This window comes from Selaginella moellendorffii, unplaced genomic scaffold (genome assembly GCF_000143415.4).
Source record: "Selaginella moellendorffii unplaced genomic scaffold, v1.0 SELMOscaffold_23, whole genome shotgun sequence".
NCBI classification, from domain to species: domain Eukaryota; kingdom Viridiplantae; phylum Streptophyta; class Lycopodiopsida; order Selaginellales; family Selaginellaceae; genus Selaginella; species Selaginella moellendorffii.
Genome location: NW_003314284.1, coordinates 623325 through 644008, shown reverse-complemented (window position 1 = coordinate 644008; position 20684 = coordinate 623325). Strand labels below are relative to the sequence as shown.

The 20684-nt window shown below is 46.7% G+C and overlaps 6 protein-coding genes across 6 annotated transcripts; 3 read left to right on the top strand and 3 right to left on the bottom strand.

The window, feature by feature from the left end:
* Nucleotides 1–3924: 3924 nt before the first annotated feature.
* LOC9656641 (integrator complex subunit 9) lies at nucleotides 3925–6611 on the bottom strand. Its single transcript, XM_024679041.1, has 10 exons — nucleotides 6603–6611; nucleotides 6179–6544; nucleotides 5919–6124; nucleotides 5296–5859; nucleotides 5149–5245; nucleotides 5013–5101; nucleotides 4850–4964; nucleotides 4697–4782; nucleotides 4587–4641; nucleotides 3925–4533 (listed from the first exon to the last, which is right to left on the bottom strand). The coding sequence occupies exons 1-10, from the start codon at nucleotides 6609–6611 to the stop codon at nucleotides 4024–4026; spliced, it is 2097 nt and encodes a 698-aa protein (XP_024534809.1). The 3' UTR covers nucleotides 3925–4023.
* Nucleotides 6612–6876: 265 nt separating this feature from the next.
* Nucleotides 6877–9546, bottom strand: LOC112347700 (probable leucine-rich repeat receptor-like protein kinase At1g35710). The gene is made up of 2 exons (XM_024679029.1): nucleotides 8380–9546; nucleotides 6877–8313 (listed from the first exon to the last, which is right to left on the bottom strand). The coding sequence occupies exons 1-2, from the start codon at nucleotides 9544–9546 to the stop codon at nucleotides 6877–6879; spliced, it is 2604 nt and encodes an 867-aa protein (XP_024534797.1).
* A 136-nt stretch (nucleotides 9547–9682) lies between these two features.
* LOC112347667 lies at nucleotides 9683–10245 on the top strand. The gene is made up of 2 exons (XM_024678928.1): nucleotides 9683–9908; nucleotides 9952–10245. The coding sequence occupies exons 1-2, from the start codon at nucleotides 9848–9850 to the stop codon at nucleotides 10224–10226; spliced, it is 336 nt and encodes a 111-aa protein (XP_024534696.1). The 5' UTR covers nucleotides 9683–9847; the 3' UTR covers nucleotides 10227–10245.
* A 90-nt stretch (nucleotides 10246–10335) lies between these two features.
* Nucleotides 10336–12525, top strand: LOC112347699 (ankyrin repeat and zinc finger domain-containing protein 1-like). Its single transcript, XM_024679028.1, has 7 exons — nucleotides 10336–10623; nucleotides 10703–11133; nucleotides 11197–11311; nucleotides 11364–11972; nucleotides 12030–12116; nucleotides 12179–12229; nucleotides 12284–12525. Exons 1-7 carry the CDS (start codon nucleotides 10336–10338, stop codon nucleotides 12485–12487), a joined length of 1785 nt encoding a protein of 594 aa, XP_024534796.1. The 3' UTR covers nucleotides 12488–12525.
* Nucleotides 12526–12566: 41 nt separating this feature from the next.
* On the top strand, nucleotides 12567–18599 carry LOC9643052 (DNA polymerase alpha catalytic subunit). Its single transcript, XM_024678895.1, has 32 exons — nucleotides 12567–12903; nucleotides 12962–13593; nucleotides 13643–13798; nucleotides 13851–13934; nucleotides 13985–14059; nucleotides 14106–14170; nucleotides 14233–14323; nucleotides 14374–14562; nucleotides 14617–14780; nucleotides 14831–14945; nucleotides 14993–15172; nucleotides 15224–15337; nucleotides 15389–15508; nucleotides 15559–15843; nucleotides 15906–15998; nucleotides 16051–16172; nucleotides 16222–16294; nucleotides 16343–16399; nucleotides 16450–16542; nucleotides 16589–16714; nucleotides 16763–16860; nucleotides 16911–16956; nucleotides 17007–17120; nucleotides 17179–17256; nucleotides 17304–17408; nucleotides 17460–17549; nucleotides 17604–17683; nucleotides 17731–17944; nucleotides 18001–18054; nucleotides 18117–18236; nucleotides 18295–18369; nucleotides 18419–18599. The coding sequence occupies exons 1-32, from the start codon at nucleotides 12567–12569 to the stop codon at nucleotides 18560–18562; spliced, it is 4389 nt and encodes a 1462-aa protein (XP_024534663.1). The 3' UTR covers nucleotides 18563–18599.
* LOC112347698 (pentatricopeptide repeat-containing protein At4g02750-like) lies at nucleotides 18593–20665 on the bottom strand. Its single transcript, XM_024679027.1, has one exon. The coding sequence runs from the start codon at nucleotides 20663–20665 to the stop codon at nucleotides 18593–18595; it is 2073 nt and encodes a 690-aa protein (XP_024534795.1).
* Nucleotides 20666–20684: the final 19 nt, after the last annotated feature.

The following is a 20684-nucleotide window of genomic DNA, read 5'->3' as shown; positions in this document are numbered from 1 at the left end:
AGAGGCCCTGGAAGCGCCAAAGTGAAGCAAGTCCAAGAGTACATTGGTGGACAGGTCCACAGCCCGAGGCAACCCAGCTGCGAATCAACAGTCATGGACAGTGCACTAGTTGTCTATATGAATTGCTTGGCATCACTTGGCCACCTCATCTCACTGAATGTCAGCACCAATTCACTCTTTGGCACAATCCCTGGATCGCTGGGTGATATTCCAATGCTATGGAAGACCTTGAATCTTGATGCTCAACTAAATCTGCAAGATTATCAACAAAGAGATTCCAAAATCTTTGGAGAATCTCACAATCAAACTCATCTAAAACATTGGCCCACCGACCCTATTTCCCTCTCAGGTCGGGCTATGACAACAAGTGTTTCATTGCCATATTATTTGTGTAAATTTTGAAGTGTCTCCCAAAGTAATGTCACCACTCCTTGAGTGTTTTGATCACCGCAAACAATTTCTTCTCGTGGGTAAACCATTTTTGTTAAACTTTGTTCAACTTCTTTGAGAAGAACACTATTAGATGGTTATTTTGCTTCAAAACTGCGTTCAACACAAAGTCTGAAGTATCCATTTCTACCTCAAAATCTTTACCATAGTTTAGTAATGCCAACACGGGAGCCTTCCTCAACTTCTTTTAAGATGGATAAATGCCACCTCGCATTCTGTTATCCATACTATACTATCTTTTCTTTTCTTGTTTAGTCCGTTAAAGGTAGAGGTACTCTCAAATAGTGTTTGAAAACTTTCAGTAGTAATTACATAGTCCTAACAATGCCCTTAACTTGTGTACATTCAATAGTCATTCCCATTCCTAGATTGTTTGGACCTTTTCAGGGTCCACCTTGAGCCCATCTTTGCCTACCACATGCCCGAGAAATTTTACCTTTTGTTGAGCAAAGTTATATTTGCTCTTTTTAGTATACAGCTGGTGTTCCTTTAGTTTCTCAAACACCTTCGTCAAGTGTTCGACATGCTTTTCTAGCGTTTTGCTATAAATCAAGATATCCATCAATGTAGATGACCACAAAATGCTCTAAGTAAGGTACAAAAATATGGTTCATCAATGCTAAGAACATTGCTGGTGCATTGCACAGCCCAAAGGGCATCATTAGAAACTCAAAACTTCCATACCTTGCCTAATAGATTGTCTTCTTAATATCTTCCTCTTAGGTCAATCCTCGAGAAGTATTTCACCATGGCGAAACACCATGGCTTAACAGCCTGGTATGGGTACCTCTATTCCCCCATTTCCATCATAAAGGGAAGGCCCAAGTCCTTAAGGAGGGCAAGGACCAATAAACCACAAAGTACTCAAATGGGGCATCTCTCAACATGAGCCAAGAGCACTGCAGTCGGTTTCCTTTTAGGAAGTGGGAGTTACTTTTAAGCATTTCCTTGGGTGGCCCCTCAAGTCCATGCTCACTCCCACCCAAGGGCCCCTCAGCCTCAGTCTCAACCTCAAGTCAGTTTAAAAGCACCACTAAAGAGTTCCTTCAAAACTGGTTCCTGAACCTCACTATCCCTACTATACTTTTGGAACCCTCTGCAGCTCTGCCCCCCCTCGGGAGACATATGCTTTGGGCTTTCACCCCATATTAGTATTTGGAGTCAATCTCAGACTTGATCTCAGACTCAACCTTGGACTCAATCTCAGACCCGACCTCGGACTTTGTCTCGGACTCGAACTCGGATCTAACCTCAAACTTTGTCTCAGACTCAATCTTGGACTCGGTCTCGGACTTGATCTCGGACCTAATCTCGGATCTCGGACTCGGTCTCGAACTCAGTCTTAAACTCGGTCTTGGAGTCAGTCTCGAACTTGATCTCGGACTTGGCCCCGAACTCGGTCTTAGAGTTGGTCTTTGACTCGATCTTAGACTCAGTCTCATTTGATAAACTCTTTATTATTTTGGTCATGCTTTTAGGGATCTTTTAGCCTTTGACACCTCAAAGAGTTGGTTTTTTACAATCTTGTTTTCATGGGCTCTTATCTAGGGAGGATGACTTAGGCATATTGTTAAGTGGGGGGATGCCCCCAAACATGGTCAACAAGTCATAAAATTAAAAAGAGATGTTTGATATGAATATTGAACTTCTTTTATAGGTTGTGGAGTTATAAGGAACCAACTCCCCAAGGTGTTGTAAACTAAAGGATCCCTAAAACCACAATCGAAATGATAAAGAGTTCATAAAATGAGACTGAGTTCGAGATCAAGTTCAAGACCAAGTTCAAGACTGAGTCCAAGACCAAGTCCAAGACCGAGTTTGAAACCGAGTTTAAAACTGAGTCTAAGACCAAGTCTGAAACTGAGTCTGAGACTAAGTTCAAGATCAAGTTTTACATTGGGTCTGAAATTGAATCCGAAAGTAAATCTAAAGTCAAGTCCGAAATCAAGTCCAAAATTGAGTATAATAGGGATAGTGAGATTTAGGAATTAATCTTAAAGGAACACTCTAGTGGTGCTTCTAAACCAACTTAAGGTTGGGATTGGGGGTTAAGGGCTTTAGGTGGGAGTGAGCATGGACTTAGGTAATGCTAAAAAAACCACCCAAGGAAGTGCTTAAAAGCAATTCCCACTTTGGTGCTATGGAATGGTGCCCCACTTGAGTACTATGAAGTAGTAATTTCATAGAGATATAAAAAGCCCTAAATATGTACCACCACCCTTTTGTGCATTAGAGATGTTATTATTGGTGTTTTCCTTAAGCACACTCAATAATGTTAGTCCAACTCCAGGCTTTGCAAAAGATTTACCAGATCCTAAATTAGATCCACCAATTGCCATTTTCATGCATTCAATTCTTCAAGAAGATCCTGTAATAATATCAAGTTAAAAGATTAGCAAAAAATAAATTGCACCCTTAAAGCTAGTTTGCTCCCCACCTGCAAGAATTGTCATACAATTCCTCTACCAAGAAAGCACACATCAAAATCATCACTCAAATTATGTGGCACATAATATCTAACATGCTAGTTTGGCAATGCTTTATCAATTTCATGCTGATACAGCTTGGTCACTCTTTATTTGCCCTCACAACACGAAACAAGTGTGTGTGCATGATGTAGCCTTGTAACACACTACATGGGACCTCACTCGGGACATTCATAAAAACACAGAACTCACACAAAACAAATGTGAGTGTATTTCAACTCAAGATGCTCACAAATAACAAAACACTTCCTACTTTAAAGCACACTCCAAGAAATGCTGGTAAACACAGAATCCCCGAGTGAGGCTCAGCCATTGTTTCCCATTTTTATTTTCCAGTTCTGAGATTCTCAGGATCTTGAAATCCCCTACACGAACTATAACTGCGCCACTGTGCCACTTGTTTGATCATTTACGAGTTTGTCCAGTACAATCTCATTCATTTTTCTTTAGTAGAGTGTAAACTCTACAAAGCATGAGAAGAAATCTCAGGAATATGGAAAGATTTGTAGAGTAAGTGAAATTTAAAATGGAGGATGTGATCAACTTTCTTCGTTTGATATTATTTTTATAGTTTGGGCTCTTTGGAGCTTTCGAATCGATTCAACATCAATACCGCAAAAGTTGTGTGGGATCTGCCATTTCAATAAGTGGTGAGGTGAGAAAGCAGAGCCTGCTACAATTGATCACGCTTGCTCTGCTGATCCTCAAAGCCTCTATTACATACTCTGACGTTGAGATCTTTAGGTGAGCTTTTGAAATTCTTATTTAACTGCCGTGAACATGGGAATGCAATGTGGTGGGCAACAGCTGAGAGTTGCAAACCTACAACCGCAGCGCAGACTCGAATTGCTCCAGGATGATAAATGGCATAGAATTCAAAGGCGTGAGTTTTGATGAACAGGGTGTTTTCAAGACTACTAGATGGGCAACTATGTCAAGTTTACACATTGGGTGGAAGAGTTTGGAGAGCATGGTTTTGACTAGCTTAAAGCTTGAAGAGGCTGATACATTGTTATCACTTCTAGCTCCCTATTTGGAATATAACATTTAAGTTGAATGTGAGCTTTGTTGGTGGGAGAACAAGTAATTATATGATTTGCAGGCAGCTTATCACCGCATCTGCGATGAGACGCCGGAGCACTGCATCGCTTGTCTTGATAATGGTTTCACTGCCATTGAGCTCAATAGAAGCACTAGTTTGGAAGGTCACGGATATGACAGGAACTTTGGATCCATCGGGTTGCTCCGCAAAGCTCTGCTGGATGTCCACCAGGCCTTTCTCCCTCAGAGCTCTCAACAGAGCGTCCACGTCGGGTGTGCCACAGAATCTTTGGGGCGCTTGTATCATTCTCGACACTCTCGGCATTTCCAGGTAGAAGTTCCCGTCGTGGAAGTGCATCTCTGCAGAGAGCCGAGCCAAGGCTGCATTGTTTCCGCTTCGAGTTTGCTTGGGCTTGATCCGGCTGGCTAAATCCGCTGATAGTTCCATGTTGAGCTCTTCCTCCAAGCTCGGGATCTTTAGTGGAGCTCTGTGCACGTAGAACAATATTTTTGTGTCACAATCCGACGTCACCACGGATTTCAAGCGTTCTGGCACCTGGAGCAAAGAATGTAAAAGAAGGAACAATGTCATCAATCTAATCTACTCACCACTGCAAATTTGGGTTGCAAGCGATCTATCAAGGAGGACAAAGCTCCTCGTGACCTGCAAAGATCTGCCGTTAAGCGAAGACAATGGTTTTGTTTTGTAATTTATTTACCTCGCGCTAGTGGCTAGGGGAAAATGTTTTACTTGTATGGACAATGGCTTGAATGGGAGTAAAAACCTCTCTACATCAATATCTGGCTGAAAGAACAAACCAGAGATTAGTACAAAGTGAAAGAGCTCTACCAGTTATATTTTTATTCCTTACTTCTGTCAGTATGAGCAAGTTACTCGAATGCTGGCGCCAACGATTTAGTATATGTACAGACGGTCCCATTCGAAGGCTTACATGGGAAGCCAGTATCACGCAGGGACCAGACTCCCTACAAAGAATTTCTAAGTTTGACAGACGAACACAACGAAAGACTTACACAACTTCTGGCGACAGGCTTGGAAAGTAAGAGAGCTTTCCCTCCTTTAGAAGCTCGACGTGTCCAAACAATGACTCCCCGTTATATAGCTGAAGGAGATGAATAGATGAGAGTTCACTGTAAGGAGCATCAATACCTTCTCTTGCCGTGCCGATGAGAGCCACTCCGGAACAGTGTTGGTAAAAGCCAGGAATTCCTGAGCACTCGGCGATACGTATAAAATCCTTCCCGAGCTGTCACACGCTTGTCAAAACAAACTGAAACAAAACCAAGATATGCTTACACTTTTGCACAAGAAACTTCTTGAGAGATCGTCTCGATGAGCTCGAGGACTGTGTCTGAAACACTGGTGGGTATCAACACCGAGCCTCCCTTGCTTAAAGCATCTGCGGCAGCGTTTGCGACTTGCGCTAGCAAGGATCTCTGCTGAGGCTCCCGTTTCTCACTGAGTACGCTGTTGGCCATCCGTGGCTTGGCGTTGTGCGAAGTGATGAATTCCACACGAGCATTTACCCATGGCCGAGTCGTAAGTCTACTGCGGGGTTCAGCTTCAGTATCCATCTCGAGTTTCTCCACAGAAGAAGTTGGCTGCTTGGCCGAAACAAGGAGAACTTGGCTTCCATCTAAAGAAGTCAAATCCTGGCTCGCACAACTAGCTGCGGCCGCTGCTACATCGCAAGACGAAACGTATGTCACGCTCGAGCAAGGTCCTTTAATCACCCAGTTCGAAGCACCAATGCCTTGGCCGGAGCTATAAGGTGTCAAGACCACACACCCATCAATGGGGGCCTCTTCACCATAACGAAGAGTTTGGATTCTTTCCATGCAGCCAAGCACGTCTTCTGCACTGCACAGAAAGAGCGTTTTAAATCTGGGAGGAAAGAAAACCAATGCAAAGGTGGTCACCTGTAAAGCTTGTGCCAGTTTAAGATGCCTGAGTTGTGCTCCCCGAGAAGACAATCTTTGAGAGCCTCCGGAACTTCACACTGCGTGAACTCCGGATGGTTCTCAAGAGAGCTTGCTCCATAGAGTTTTAGAAAGTCGCGGTGGGAAGAAACAAGCTCTTGCATCAAAAGCTTCCCAACAGTTGCTGTTGGATACGTTGCAAAGATCTGGGAAGAAGAAAGAAAGGAGGAACTGTAAGAAACCAAACCAGAACGACGAACCTTTGCGGTGAAATCTGGATTGCGAGTGAGAAATGGTAGAGCGAGCATGGATTCTGGTCTCGAGATCACCACCGCATTGATCAGAGCCACATCCAAAACGCTCAAGTCGGCACTTTGGTACCATGGCTCGGCATCAATCACCACACCGTCGCCGGCTCTCCTGAAAGGAGCCTTGACGACCAGCTCACTTGAGTCCCCTTTCTTCGGCTTCTTGCGCCTGGCATTCTCCGAGAGCGCCTCCTCTGTCGGGAGAAAGAGCGAAAGACTGGACAAATCGAGAGGGCACTCGAGGAGAAGCTGCAAATCGCAAATCTCCAGCAGATTGCTGTCGACGGCGGCACCACTGGATGGCCTCTGGAGCGAAATCTACAGAGAAGAAAGACATCTCGATCCACTGAGCTCTAGACAACGATCCATCGCTTACCAGGCGCATTCCCGACAATAAACCCTAAAATGTCCGAATATTCTATATACCCGAATATTTTATGGAATATTCTTTCGTTACCGCAAAAACAGGGTTTTGAAGAAACTCAAGAACAAGCTCCTGTTGTTCGCAAGCTGGAACAACCTTGGATACATTTCATGAGGGATGAGAAGATTGCAGGGTAGGCCTGAGTGTGTATGGGTAAAGGGTGCTGCTAGCAAAAACACTTCAAAGCATTTAGAAAAGTATGTTTGATTGTGTACAGCTTATGTGATCAGCGGCGAGGCTTAGATATGTGGTTGATGATCCAATTGATTTGCTGCAGGCGTTGCTTCCAGTCTACAAAAACCACCAAATGGATTGTACCGAAGAAACCCAGAAGAGCGCCAAGCAAGAAGCCTTTCGTGGACACATTCTCGGAGAGCCAAGACGTCTCACGGCCAGCTTGAGTAGAAGTAGAAGTGTTGGAACAGGGTTGCAACGGATAAAATCCTCCACAAAGATTGTTTCCCTCGAAAGAACTGGGGCCGAACTTGGTGTAGAAGAGCTCTGATGCCAAAACCATTCCACTGAGATGGTTGTGGGAAACGTTGAAACTCCCAAGCTGGCTCAAGTCACTGATCTGGGCCGGGATGGTTCCCTGGAGCTTGTTGCTCGACAAGTCGAGAGACTCGAGCTTGACGAGCCTGGTCAATGCCAGGGGGATACTGCCAGTCAGCCCATTGAACGAAAGGTTCAAGTACTTCATACCCACAAGTAGACCAATATCGTCCGGGATCGCGCCCTCAAGCAAGTTTGACGACAAGTCAAACAGGGTCAAACCGTTGAAATACTGGGCGAAAGGAAGCCTCGAGCCCTTGATGATCATCTCAAACCGCATGCCGCCGGGGCATTCTGGGCATGCCAGGCCAGGGATGTTGTGCCATCCTTCGGGATCGTCAGGTCTGGAATTCACGTCCTTGAAGGAGATCAACTCACCTATGCTACCGGGGATGTTGCCAGTCAGCCGGTTCTGGGACAGGTCAACAACCTTGAGCTGCGGGAGGCTGGACCAAATGCAGCTGGGAATGAACCCGTGGATCTGATTGTACGAGAATGACAACAGAGTCAATGCAGTCCACCTGCAGATCGATTCTGGAATCGTCATGGAGAACCTGTTATCCCGGAAGTTGGCAATCCTGATGTTGCTGGTGTTGGAACTGAGGACTAGATCTCCTTCGAACTCGTTATGGGAAAGATCCAAGTGAACCAGACTATGGATCTGGCTGAAATCCATGTCTATTTTTCCAAGCTGGTTCCTTGCCACCATGAGAATGGAGAGGCTGGAGCAATTGCCTAGAGAGGCAGGAAGGCTGCCAACCAGACGATTTTGTGACAAGTCCAAATAGTAGAGCTGTGAAGCATTGGCGCCCAGGCTAGAAGGTATCTCTCCTGAGATCTGGTTTCCCGAGAGATCCAGCGTCCACAGCGAGCTTGAGTTTCCAAGGCAAGATGGAATGCTCCCCGTGAGTGAGTTGAAGGACAAATCAAGCTTGCTAATGCCCGCCAGGTTGCAAGCTCGTGGGAGAGAGCCCCAGAGGTTATTTCTCGCTAAGTCCAAAGTGCCAAGGTTCGCCATGTTGAAATATTCCACCGGTATGGTCCCCACCAACTTGTTGGTCGAAATAAGAAAGTAACTAAGCTGCTCAAGCTTGGAAATTTCGGGAAGAAGCTGGCCAGTGAAGTTGTTCACACCCATGTCAATGCGGCTCATGTTGACGCACAATGACAAGGAAACAGGGATTTCCCCATGCAGCGTGTTGAATGCCACGTCAAAGTTTGTCAAAGTGCTCAAATTTCGGCCTAGTTCTGATGGAATTACTCCGGTGAGCCTGTTCCTCGAAAGATCCAGCTTTGTGACCTGTGAGCAGTGTAGCACAGATTCGGGGATCTCTCCTGTTAAGGTGTTGGTGCTCAGATTAATGGTTTCCAGGACACAGTGGTCTCCAAATTCTGGGATGCCACCTGTGAGATTGTTGTTCCGGAGGGAGATGAACTTCAGACCTGGCAAGTAGCTGAAGAATTGCGATGGAATGCTGCCTGTTATCTGATTGTAGCCTAGTTCCAAAACTTCCATGCGACCCTGGTTGTTCTCGGGAGAAATCTCCTGAAACTCAGAGCTAAATGATTCCAAGTTGTTCGCATGCAAGTGCAAACCAACAAGAGTCTTGCTCACCAGGAGAAACGTAGGAATTTCTCCTTCGAGGTCATTCCCTTCAAGGTTCAGCTCTTCCAAACTAGAGAGATTTGCAAAGCCCCTTGGTATGGAACCATTGAGAGAGTTGTGACTGAGATCCAGGAGCGTGAGATTGCGAAGCTGTCCCAAGAAGCTTGGAAGCTGTCCACTGAGACGATTGCAACAGCAGGAAAGCTTCTGAAGCCTTGAGCACCGCGCTAGGCTCGAGGGAATCTCACCACCAAGTAAGTTCGCATCAAGAATTAGGCTTTGCAGCATGGAGAGCTGGCCCAGGGACTCCGGGATCTTTCCGTTTAGATTGTTGAGCGTGAGATCAAGGGACTGTAGCCTGGCGCAGTTACCCAAGGTCGATGGAATCTCCCCGGACAAATAGTTGTACGACAGATTGAGCAGCTCCAGAAACTCGAGGGAACCGAGAGAGGATGATATTTGCCCCGTCAAAGGAATATTGGAAAGAGCAAGGGATACCACCCGGCCTTGTGGATTGCAAGCTATTCCTGTCCAGTTACACAAGCTTGTGCTACTCACGTCCCAATTCGCTAGAGGGTCTGGAAGCACATCCAAGATCCATGGTGGAGAAAATGCCTTGACACCTCGCTTGAATTCGAGAAGAGCACTGGCCTCGAGAATAGATGACTGAGATGATTGAGAATGACCACCCTGGAACACAGTTAAGAGGAGGCACAAACAATAGAGAGGCGCCGCCATTCTTGTAAAGCGCTAGAACTCTAGTTAGAAACAATGAGAACCTAGTCGCTGTGTTGACTAAGTAGAGAGAAACGCATGTCGTTACAGACTTCATTTTCTCCCTTGTATCACTGTTATCAATCAATTCATGTCCTTTCCAAAAGACTGACTTTGACAGACTTGCTGTTTGGATCAGTTTCTACTATTATCAACGCGCTTTGGACATAGTCTTCGAATCGATTCAGCATCAATAGCACTGTTCACTACAAACAACATTGTTTTAGGATCTGCCCCATTTCGACGGGTGAGAAGGTTTTGCAGTATGAGAAATCAGCGCCTGCTACAATTGATCACACTAGCTCTTCTCATCCTCCCAAACTCAAGTATATAATTCCTCTATTGCTTGCTCTCATGTTGAATCTCCAGGCGAGGACGATTGGAGCATTCCGCTTTTCAAATTCCTATACAACTGCCGTGAACATGGGAATGCGATTGTGTGGAGGGCGGGCAACAGCTGGGAGGTGCAAACTTACAACCGCAGCGCAGCCTCGAATTGCTCCAGGATGATAAACGGCGTGGAATTCATAGCCATGAGCTTTGATGGAGAGGGTGTTTTCAAGACCACAGGATGGTATGGGTACCAAAACTGGGTTATGATGGGTCATTTTAACAAAGTGGGCAATTATGTCCAGTTTGCATAATTATTAGAAAATTATCTGATATCTGATTAACAAAGTTATTTATCTATTCGGTCAATGAAAAAGTTGACTTTTAAAAGCCTTTTGGTCAAGCACCCTAATTTTGTGAGAAATGCCTAGGGTTCATGCAGAGTCTCTGTTTGCCTTGGCGCCGGGATTCTTCGATGGCGCTCGGATCTACGCCTTCAGCGTGGATTGTGACGCGGATGGAAGTGGCCAAGGCGCATTGCGGCCGGATGGAGCTGAGGAGCGCGCTGTGGAACTGGGCGAGGCTGCCGCCGGGGATGAGGATCTGGAGGATTCAAGGCTGAGCAAGTGGACGTGTGGAGCCTGTGGTATGAAGTTTCAGAACGGGGAGGATCAAAGGGGCCATTTCAAATCCGATTTCCATCGCTTGAATGTAAGTAGTCTCTCTTGTTTGGTTTGTGTAGTTCTTAGAGTTTTTTCTTGCTTTGTTCAAGGAGCTTTTTTACTTTTAGGTGAAGCGAAAGATTGCTGGGAAGGCTTGTTTCACTGAAGAGGAGTTTGAGAGATTCGCTGGCGGAGACATTGCGGGTGACACTGATGTTTCCAGCGTATCCGGCTCGGAGAGCGATGTGGAAGACGAAGAGAAACACAGCAGTAAGAATGTGGCTGGCAAAGTAATCATTCCTTTGCTGCTTGGCTCTGGCTCGATCGTCGAGGTCTGGAGCTGCCTGGTTTTGAATAGCGGCGAGAAACTGGAGAAGCAGAAAGACGATCAACAAGAAGCTGGAGTGGTCACGGAAACGGTGTTCCTCTCACGATTAAAATCTCTTGTTTCTTCGCCCAAGCTCGTTTGGGTCGTACTGCTCGCAGTCGGGGGTCACTTTGCTGGCGTGGTGGTGGACATAAAGACTGGCGTGGTTCAAGCACATCAGACTTATCACAGGTTTGCTTTCGTTTTTGTTGGTTTTCTGGACGTGTTTCATGGATTTTCTGTTTTTCCTTGTAGATACGTGGTGCGGGCAAAGGCTGGTGGCAAACAGGCTAATCGAGATGCTACTGGTAGAGCTCCCAAATCCGCTGGGGCTTCTCTCAGGCGCTACAACGAAATGGCTTTGCAGAAGGTGGGCATGACTTTGTGATAATGTTCCAATTTCTTAGATGCGTTTGTTTTAGGAAATCAAAACATTGCTCGAGTCCTGGAGAGACTACTTGCAAGAAGCTAGCTGCATTTTCGTGTTCGCTCCATCACGGAATAGCCAGTCGATCGTTGGAGACAAACCTCTACTAAGCCGGGAGGACAGTCGACTTCGATCCATTCCATTTCCAACCAGGAGGCCAACGTACAAAGAAGCGAGACGAGTATATGGACGCCTCTCCTCTTTACAGTACAAGGAGAAGGAAGAAGTTTTAAGTGTTCCCGACGAAGCACCGCCACCTTCTACTGAGAAAAGCGAGAAAAAAGTCACGGTTCAACACGAAAGGAGCAACACAGACTTGGATGCGGCTGCCGAGGAAAACGCCGCCGCTCAGGTGCCGCCGCCGCCATTGCACGAGGCTGTAGTGGCTGGAAACGCGGCTCTAGTGATGGATCTCCTGGAGAGCGGCGCGGATCCTTGTGTTAAGCATCGGGGACGAACAGCTTATGCGGCTGCAAGCCACAAGGAAACCAGGAACGCGTTTCGAAAGTTCATGGCCTCTCACTTGGACATGTGGGATTGGAATGCTGCCAACGTGCCAAGTCCATTGACAGACGAGATGGAAGCAGCCCAAGCTGCGAAACAGGTGAAAAAACTAAACAATTCCTCCGGTTCTCCCTGCTCAGATCTATGGTTTTTGCAGGCTGAGAAGACTGCGAAACGCAGGGCTAAGGAAAAGGAACGCAAACTTGAAAGAAAAGCACAACAAAAAGCAGCCGCGGCAGCAGAGGTACTCGTTCTCTAAATGCAATGTTACATGTAGATGCCCGAAACAAATCACATCTTGCACAGGTCTCGAAGAAACCAGGGACGAGTGCCCCTAAGGAAGTTCCAACACAAGAGGTATAAAACAGAAAGGAATTGCCCTGGACTAACTTTGCGTTGATGATCAATCAGGCGATGAATGCGACGCAAAGAGAGTTGCGAGCTGCTGCTGCCGAATCGAGGATGAAGGCTTCGATGACAAGCGCCGGATCGTCGGAGTTGTGCTCGTGCTGTGCGAGCTCTCTCGCAAACAAGGTACCATTCTACAAGTTTGAGTTTAAGTACTGCAGTGTTGCTTGCGTCAATGCTCACCGCCGAATCCTCGAAGATGAATGAATTAAAAAAAGCTCTCGAGCTTTAAACTTTCCCGCCAATTTTTGGGATTTTAGGTCCCGGGAGATTCTTCTTAGGGTTTATGGGTTCCCGGGAGAATGCGAGGAGGGCTGCGGGAGCGGCCGGGCAGGCATCAGCTCGATCTGCGGCATTGGAGCAGCTCAAGAGGCTGCGCGAGGGAGGAGGGCGCCGCGTCGACACTTTCGAGCTCAAGGTAGAGGAGCAGATCTTCGATAGGCTAGACGAGAAGGATTACGCGCTGCTGGTGGCCAAGCGGCGGCTCGAGTCTCAGGATTTTGTGGTGGATGACGATGGTCTCGGCTATGCTGATATTGGCGAGGAGGAGAATTGGGATGTTGGGGCAATGCCGGAATCTTCTGACGAGGAGGACGGTGCTGCCAAAAAGAAAAAGATTGCTGGTAAGAGTCTTGTTCTTTTCCCTCTTTCAGATGAAGGAATTGTGGTGTTGTGTTGTAGATCCGAAGAAGAAGAGAGATGTGCCCAGTAGAAAGGAGAGGGAGCTCATGGCAGCAGCTTCGCTCATGGGGAAGCAGAGTGTCTCCAGTATGTTTGCTGCTGCTGGGTCGGGAATGAGCGTCAAATCCTCCAAAGCTAGAGACTTCGATGGAGCGGACCAGGTGCTGGATGACGTTCTCGCTGCTGTAGGCGCGGACAGTGTTCATCGGGAGAGGAAGAAGAAGCACCGACAAACATCGGAGGCAAAGGAAGACAGTCACTTTTCCAGGGAAATGCCATCTCTTATGGCTGATATGGAAATAGCTGCCAAGGTGGAGGAGGACTCACTTCCACCACCACCTTCTACATCAGAGAAGCAGGCAGAAGACTCTGCGGTTTCCACTTCTCTTGTAGCTGATGCGGAAGTAAAAATCAAGGTGGAGGAGCCAAGTCGAGAGCTTCCACCACTGCCGTTCAACGCGGATCATAGCACGAGTGAAAATGAACGAATCAAAGCGGCTGAAGATTCTTTTGGCCTAGGAGAAATGTCAGCCCTCCCGGCTGACGAGATGGGAAACCTTTCATTTTTCTTCCTTGATGCCTACGAGGAGGCGTTCGGTGCAAACTCCGGGACTGTTTTCCTCTTTGGAAAGGTACGTAGTTCAGCTATAAACTTACGTCTCAGGATTGGTTGCGATGCAGGTTCAAAGAGGTGGAAAATATGTCAGCTGTTGTGTTGCCGTGAGAAATATCCAGCGGTGTGTTTTTGCAGTTCCTGGTCCGTCGGTATTTCCAGACGGCCTCGTCAACACTCTGGAACAAGAAGCAACATCATCCGAACTGAAGTTGAAGCTTCAGGTGGGACCTTGAATTTTAGACATTGTTCCTGCTCTGACAATGCAGATTCCAGGAAATGGCTAGAGAAATGAAAATGGAGCTCTCAGAAAAGTTGATGGAGCTCAACGTTTCGAAGTTTAGCATGATACCTGTGAAGGTATAACATAGTTCAGTATCTTCAAATCACAAATATTTTCTTTTCTCCAGAGGTCATATGCCTTCGACAGAATGGATGTGCGATCAGGCGCTCATTATTATTTAAAATTAAGTTATCCCTTCAAGGTTTGCTTTCCATTTAGTTTTAATTAGTTAGTTTCGTATCCCGTAGGATCCGACGCTTCCGGGTGATCTGAGAGGAGCGCACTTCACCAGCTTATTCGGAACACGGACAAGGTGAAGGCATGCTTTAATTATGAGTACTGTTAGTTTTGACAGTTTCTTTCAATATTGCATAGTGCGCTGGAAACTTTTCTCATTAAAAGAAGAATCAAGGGACCTTGTTGGCTGTCCATCTCGAACCCGCACCAAATACCATGCTCTTCTCAGGTTGGTAATGACGAAAGATAGATTATCTTGACACTATCCTGTTGTTTCAGATCAGCTGGTGCAAAGTGGAGGTTTCCGTGGATTCTCCGAAAGACGTAGCTAATATATCAACTTTGAAACCTGCGTTTGAGATCCCGAGGCTGATTGTTGCTAGCATCAGTCTGAAGACGGTAGTCAATCAGAAACAAAATCTAAATGAGATTGTCTCTGCATCGGTAGTGTTTTGCGAGCGCGTAAAGGTATACTTGTCACATTTGATTTTGTGATGAACTTGTGACATGGTTTTTCTGCAGGTAGATGCACCCATGCCGCAGTCCGAGTGGAACAAGCAAGAGATGCTAGAACATTTTAGCATCGTCCGCAAGCTCGATGGCGGAGTATATCCGATGGGATTTTCTTCTGAGGTATCACTCATCAATAACAAGAGCGGGTGCAGCGTTTTGAGCTGTGAGGGGAGGTAAGCTTGGCAACGTGAGCCACTTATCCTGATTTCTTTGTTTCCTGCAGTGAGCGTGCCCTATTGAATTGTCTGATGATCAAGCTTCATCAACTAGACCCTGACGTGCTAGTTGGACATAACATTTCGGGGTTTGATCTCGACGTCCTCCTGCATCGCTTGCAAGTACGAAAGCTATGCGATTACGACATTTGCTCATTGATGTGTATCAGGCGTGCAAAGTTCCAAGCAACGTGTGGTCTCGAGTCGGGCGGCTGAAAAGGTCTCAGATGCCTAGGCTGGTTGGTGGTGGAAATAATTTTGGAGGAGGAGCGGGTCCAGGAGTAATGTCGTGTGTTGCCGGCCGGTTACTATGTGACACATATCTTTCTTCTAGAGAGCTTGTGAAGGAAGTAAGCTTTTGTGACATAATTTCTATCATACTGAGCATTTGAATTGTGCAGGTGAGCTATACTTTAACGCAATTGTCGAAATCTCAGCTGGGAAAAGAAAGAAAAGAAATCTCCCCATCAGAGATTCCAAACATGTTCCAAACGTCGTCCACCCTGTTTGAACTGGTATGAGTTTCTCTTTCGCAGTGGTTTTGCGTTTACGGTATATATTTACAGATTCAATCTGGTGAAACCGACGCTTGGTTGTCGTTGAGTTTGATGTTTCACCTTAGTGTTTTACCGCTTACACGGCAACTCACTAACATTAGCGGTAATTTGTGGAGTAAAACCTTACAAGTAAGTTACAGATGCCAACTGCCATTCTTATCTCATGTTATGAACAACAGGGTGCAAGGGCACAAAGAGTTGAATATCTGCTCTTGCATGAGTTTTATGGACGTAAATATATTGTTCCTGACAAAGTATCTGCTAGTGAAAAAGAGAAAGACAACGAGAAAAAGAGGAAAAAAGCACAACAAGATGAAGACTTTGAGCCGGATTCTGCAGTCGAGGCAAAGAACAAGAAAGCTCCGGCTTACACTGGCGGCTTGGTTCTCGAACCGAAAAAGGGGCTTTACGACAAGTATATTTTGCTTCTGGATTTCAATAGTCTTTATCCATCTATAATCCAGGTATTTTGTCGTTAGTATTCAAAAGCTCACGGTTTCGTTTTCTTTTTCATGAAATGCCGTAGGAATACAATATATGTTTTACTACTGTTGAGCGGTCCTCAGATGGTTCAATATCCTCTTTGCCAAATGCGGATGCACCTGGTGTACTCCCGCAGGTACGCCGGTATGCTTGTACAGGGGACTCCTCTCATCTGCTGTCTTTGTCAGGTCTTGAAAGCATTGGTTGATCGCAGGAAACAGGTGAAGCAATGGCTTAAGAAAACAACGGATGTCTTGAAATACCAGCAGATGGACATACAGCAGCAAGCTCTTAAACTTACTGCTAACAGGTATGGATCTTAGCTTCTGTACAAGATTCTCAAATGCAGAAGCAATCAGTATGTACGGTTGTTTGGGATTTCCCAACTCGAGGTTTTATGCCAAGTTCATTGCCGAATTGATAACTTCACAGGTATTTTATTCTTTCTGAAAGAACTTGTTCTTATGCATACTGTGATAGGGACGCGAAATACTTCAAAGTACAGTGGATCTTGTCCAAAACGTCTTGAATTTAGAGGTACTAAATGTTTTATCTACTTAAGATATTACAGTTATCTCTGTGACCAGGTGATCTATGGGGATACTGATTCAATAATGATCAATACGGGGCTGGACGATCTTTTAAAGGCCAAAAGCATTGCCGCGCAAGTTATTAAGGAGGTAAGATTTGATTAGATTATCTTGAATTTGACTCTTCGAAGTTCAGGTTAACAAAAAGTACAAACTACTGGAAATCGACTTAGATGGCGTTTTCAAAAGAATGCTTCTACTTAAAAAGAAGAAGTATGCCTGCGTGAAAGTTGAAACCAGTGCTGACGGAAAACTTCGAGAGGTAAGCAAGTTTTTCTTTGATTGTGAGCTCTAGGAAGTTGCGGTGCAGGTAATAGAGCAAAGAGGACTGGATATAGTTCGAAGAGACTGGAGCCTTCTATCGAAAGATGTGGGAAACTTTATTCTCGAGCAGATTTTATCGGAAGGGTAAGTTTCTTTTTCTTTAACAAAAATTCATATCGCGACGAATTTTACAGTTCACGGGAGGATGTTGTTGACGCTATCCACGATAAATTAAGAAAGGTGCGTTCTTGTTTGTTTTTCTTTTTTCTAATTAGTTTTTCTTCTCATAGTTGCAAGATGATATGAGAAATGGCAGAATTGAACTTGAAAAGTATGTCATCACAAAGAGCTTAAGCAAACGACCAGAGGACTACCCTGACAGTAAAAACCAGCCTCATGTTCAGGTTGGCATCTCTTAAATCTCTCTCTTTTCTTTTGTCCTATGGAAATTGTATTTTTCAGGTTGCTCTAAGACGAAAACAGGAAGGCCATAAATGTTTCCCTGGAGATACTATTCCATATGTCATATGTTGTCAAGAGGTACGAAATCTATTTTTCTCAATACATCAACATAAATAGAACTGCAGGGTGTGCTTGGTGTTCCACTGGCTGAGAGGGCAAGGCATCCAGACGAGTTAAAAGCTGGAGGTGGTGGATGCATTATCGACGTAGACTACTATTTATCTCAACAGGTTCGCTAGTTCGTTAATATTTTTCTACTATCGAAAACTGGCAATTTCTAGATTCATCCCGTAGTCTCAAGACTATGTACACCCATTGAAGGTACCGATCCAAGTCACATTGCCGATTGTCTGGGTCTGGATCCATCCAAGGTCATATTCTACGCGTCTTTTCTCTTTAGGTGCTCACATTTCTCACGCTGACAGTTTCAACAACGCTCAGTGTCAACCACACTTGATAAAGAAGATGCGCTTGTGGCCACATCTGTTCTTGATGATGAGGACAGGTAGTGTTTTTTGTTATGCTGTGGAAGATCTCACTTCGATCTGACAGATATAACCGGTGCGAGGCTTTGGAACTGTTGTGTTCGAGTTGTGCTGCTAGATATCCATTTCCTGGAGTAAGTCACGTTCTTACTTTGGTTGGAGAGGATCAATCGGAGGACGAGAATGCCGGCACTCAGTCTCTTCTCAGTAAGCTTCTAGTGTGTCCTCATTGTTCCGTTGGACAATCTCAAAACGTTACTGCTCCAAAGCTCACCAATCTGGTACTTCTTTCATTTTTTGTACTTCCGATGAGCCTTTATCGATTGTTTCTCCTCAGGTCCTGGACCGCGCAGCAGAGTTTATTCAACGGTACTATGATTGTTGGATGGTGGTACGTATGCTCCTTGAACTGAAAGAGCGCAACTGACATTTTCTTTATCTTTATTTCTCAAGTGCGACGATGAGATGTGCAACCACACGTCGAGGGACACGATCTTGAGAATAGTAGGGGATGCCGAGCGAGGTGCAGTGTGCCCAAACTTTCCAAGATGCAATGGTCGTCTTGTCCGCCAGGTTAGCATCCCAGCACCTTTTCATGCTTCATTTTCTCTTAACGCTGCACGTGAAGCAGTACTCGCAAGTGGACTTGTACAATCAGCTCACGCATTTCTTCCGCTTGTTGGATGTCAACCGCGTCCTTCAGAAGGTAGTTTAGCATGGTTCCAAGCCTCTTCTAACGACGACTTTTCCAGCAGATCCCAGAAAGAAACTTGAAGGCCGCTGTAGCCGTGAACAACCTGAGGCCTCTGGTCGATCTTCCAGCCCAAGAGATCAAAAACATCCGCGACAGGTGCGCTTACCGCTGGGTTCAAATGAGCTCCTTGTGCGTCTCTGTGTAAAGCCGAAGAAGTCTCAAATCCTTTAAGACATTACACACTTTTGTACGCATTTGCAAGGAGCACGAAGGACGCTCCTTCCTCAAACTCAGATGGAGGTTTCAGATATCCAAGGTTGGCACTCTGATTCCTACAATTCGCTAACAAGCACCTCGAATCTGATGCATCAGGCACAAACGGCATGCTATCGACCAAGTCTTGTACATCGTCGAGACGTCCAGCCCGGCTGAGCACGTCCACCATGCAACTGTAGTGCTGCTTACAAGGCTGGAGCTCGAAATCCACAACCATGGACCTGAAAACGCGCATAGCATCGAAAACCTTGCCTTGGGAGCTATAGGCGCTGAGCAGCGACACGAAGCAAGCCCCATCGGGCACTTGCGTGAGTCTCATCGTCGAGGAGGTCTCTAAAGTTTTATCCAAAACGGTGGAACTTTTAAATCTTCCAGTGGTGTAGCAATGGGAAGCCAGCAAAACGTTCCAGGAGACCGTGTCGTGCTCGGGCATTCTCTGGAAAAATGCTACCGCAAGCTCCAGATGCCCGGCTTGGGCATACACCGCAAGAATGTTGGTCCACGAGTGTATGTCCTGCTGGGCCATACCATTGAAGAGAAGAAGAGCTTCGCTGATATGCCCGCGCTGGGTATATGCCGCCAGCATCACGTTTAGTGAGACCAAGTCGAGCCGCTCGCGCCGCCTCATGGAATCAAACAGACATCTGGCGTCCTCCACATGCCCGAGCCGCGAATATGCCCCCAGCATTGCGTTCCACGACACGAGGTCGTGCTGCGGCATCCCGTCGAACACGGCCCTGGATTCGCGGGGGTTGTCGGCGTGTTGGGAGCACGCCAGCAGCATCGCGTTCCACGAGACGAGGTTGCGCTGCGGCATGGCGGCGAAGATCTTGCGCGTCTGCTGGAGATGCCCGGCTTGGGCGTGCGCGGAGATTATTACGTTCCACGCGACGAGGTTGTGGTGTGGCATGGAATCAAACATGACTAGGGCGGTGGAGAGATCGCCGCTGTGAGCATGGGAGGAAAGCATCGTGATCCACGGAACCAAGCCCTTGTGGGGCATACGATCAAACATCTCTTTTGCTTTACTAAGATGCCCGTTTTCCCCATACGCTGCAACCATGGCTGTCCAGGAGACGAGATCTCTCTGCGGCATTTCGTCAAACAACGCCTGCGCTTGCGAAAGGCTTCCGTTTTGGCAGTAGCCACTGATCATCGCGTTCCAGCAGACAAGGTTTCTCTCTGGAATCTCGTCAAACAGCGCCCGAGACTGCACAAGATGCCCAGTTTTGGCGAATTCTGTGATGAGAGCCGTCCATGACACAAGATCCCTCTCCGGCATAGTGTCAAAGATGAATTTTGCTCTTTGCAAACTCCCTTCTTGCGCAAACGCGCTGAGAAGTGTGTTCCAGGAGAAAAGATCCGCCTCTGGCATGGAATCAAACACCCATCTAGTCTCCTCAAGATACCCATGTTCGGCATATGCTGCGAGCTTGGCGTTCCACGAAACAAGGTTCCACTGCGGCATTCCTTGGAATATCCACTCCATCTGCTCGACATTATCATTCTGCCCAAATCCCGCAAGCATCGTGTTCCAAGACGCAGTGTCGCGCCTCGGCATCGCCCTCTCAAAAATCTCCCCTGCCTCCTCCAGATGCCCATTCGCGGCATGCGCTGCTAGCACCGAATTCCAGCACACTACGTCGTGGGTCGGCATCCGGGCAAAGAGATCCATCGCGCGCTCGAGCTGCCCATTGCGCGCGTAGAGATTGAGCATCGCGGTCCAGGAATTGAGTCCCCGGTGTGGCATGGATTCGAAGACGCGCTGGGCCTCGCGGAGGTGCCCATTGCGCGAGTAGGCGACGAGCATCACTTGCCAGGAGAGCGCGTCCTTGGGCCATGTCTCGTCGTCGAAGATCTGGCGCGCGAGGGCTGCGCTGCCGCATCGCCCGTAGGCCTCGATGAGCTTGTTGGAGACGAAGGCGTCGATTAGAGCCCTATCCTTCTCGATTCTAGACTGGATTACCTCCGCCGCCGGGAGGGTCTTGCAAGATTGGAGAAGATCGAGGCATTTGCCCCGATCCAGTAGCATATTCCTTAGGGCGGGAGGG

Bases quoted from the DNA above. Each gene is read 5' to 3' on its own strand.
- LOC112347667 (XM_024678928.1), top strand. From the start codon at position 9,848: ATGAGAAATCAGCGCCTGCTACAATTGATCACACTAGCTCTTCTCATC. The intron at 9,909-9,951 runs GTATATAATTCC...TTGAATCTCCAG, and splicing joins TCTCATCCTCCCAAACTCAA to GCGAGGACGATTGGAGCATT.
- LOC112347700 (XM_024679029.1), bottom strand. From the start codon at position 9,546: ATGGCGGCGCCTCTCTATTGTTTGTGCCTCCTCTTAACTGTGTTCCAG. The intron at 8,314-8,379 runs GTTTCCTTGTCA...TTCACTGGCCAG, and splicing joins CGCTGCATGGGGAAATCCCT to CTTCTTCCCGAAATTTCCAA.
- LOC112347698 (XM_024679027.1), bottom strand. From the start codon at position 20,665: ATGCTACTGGATCGGGGCAAATGCCTCGATCTTCTCCAATCTTGCAAG.
- LOC9643052 (XM_024678895.1), top strand. From the start codon at position 12,567: ATGGGTTCCCGGGAGAATGCGAGGAGGGCTGCGGGAGCGGCCGGGCAG. The intron at 15,509-15,558 runs GTAAGTTACAGA...TATGAACAACAG, and splicing joins TGTGGAGTAAAACCTTACAA to GGTGCAAGGGCACAAAGAGT. The intron at 16,957-17,006 runs GTGCGTTCTTGT...TTCTTCTCATAG, and splicing joins TCCACGATAAATTAAGAAAG to TTGCAAGATGATATGAGAAA.
- LOC112347699 (XM_024679028.1), top strand. From the start codon at position 10,336: ATGCCTAGGGTTCATGCAGAGTCTCTGTTTGCCTTGGCGCCGGGATTC. The intron at 11,312-11,363 runs GTGGGCATGACT...CGTTTGTTTTAG, and splicing joins ACGAAATGGCTTTGCAGAAG to GAAATCAAAACATTGCTCGA. The intron at 11,973-12,029 runs GTGAAAAAACTA...TGGTTTTTGCAG, and splicing joins CAGCCCAAGCTGCGAAACAG to GCTGAGAAGACTGCGAAACG.
- LOC9656641 (XM_024679041.1), bottom strand. The intron at 4,965-5,012 runs GTAAGTCTTTCG...AATTCTTTGTAG, and splicing joins AGCCTGTCGCCAGAAGTTGT to GGAGTCTGGTCCCTGCGTGA. The intron at 4,642-4,696 runs GTAAATAAATTA...AGATCTTTGCAG, and splicing joins CCCCTAGCCACTAGCGCGAG to GTCACGAGGAGCTTTGTCCT.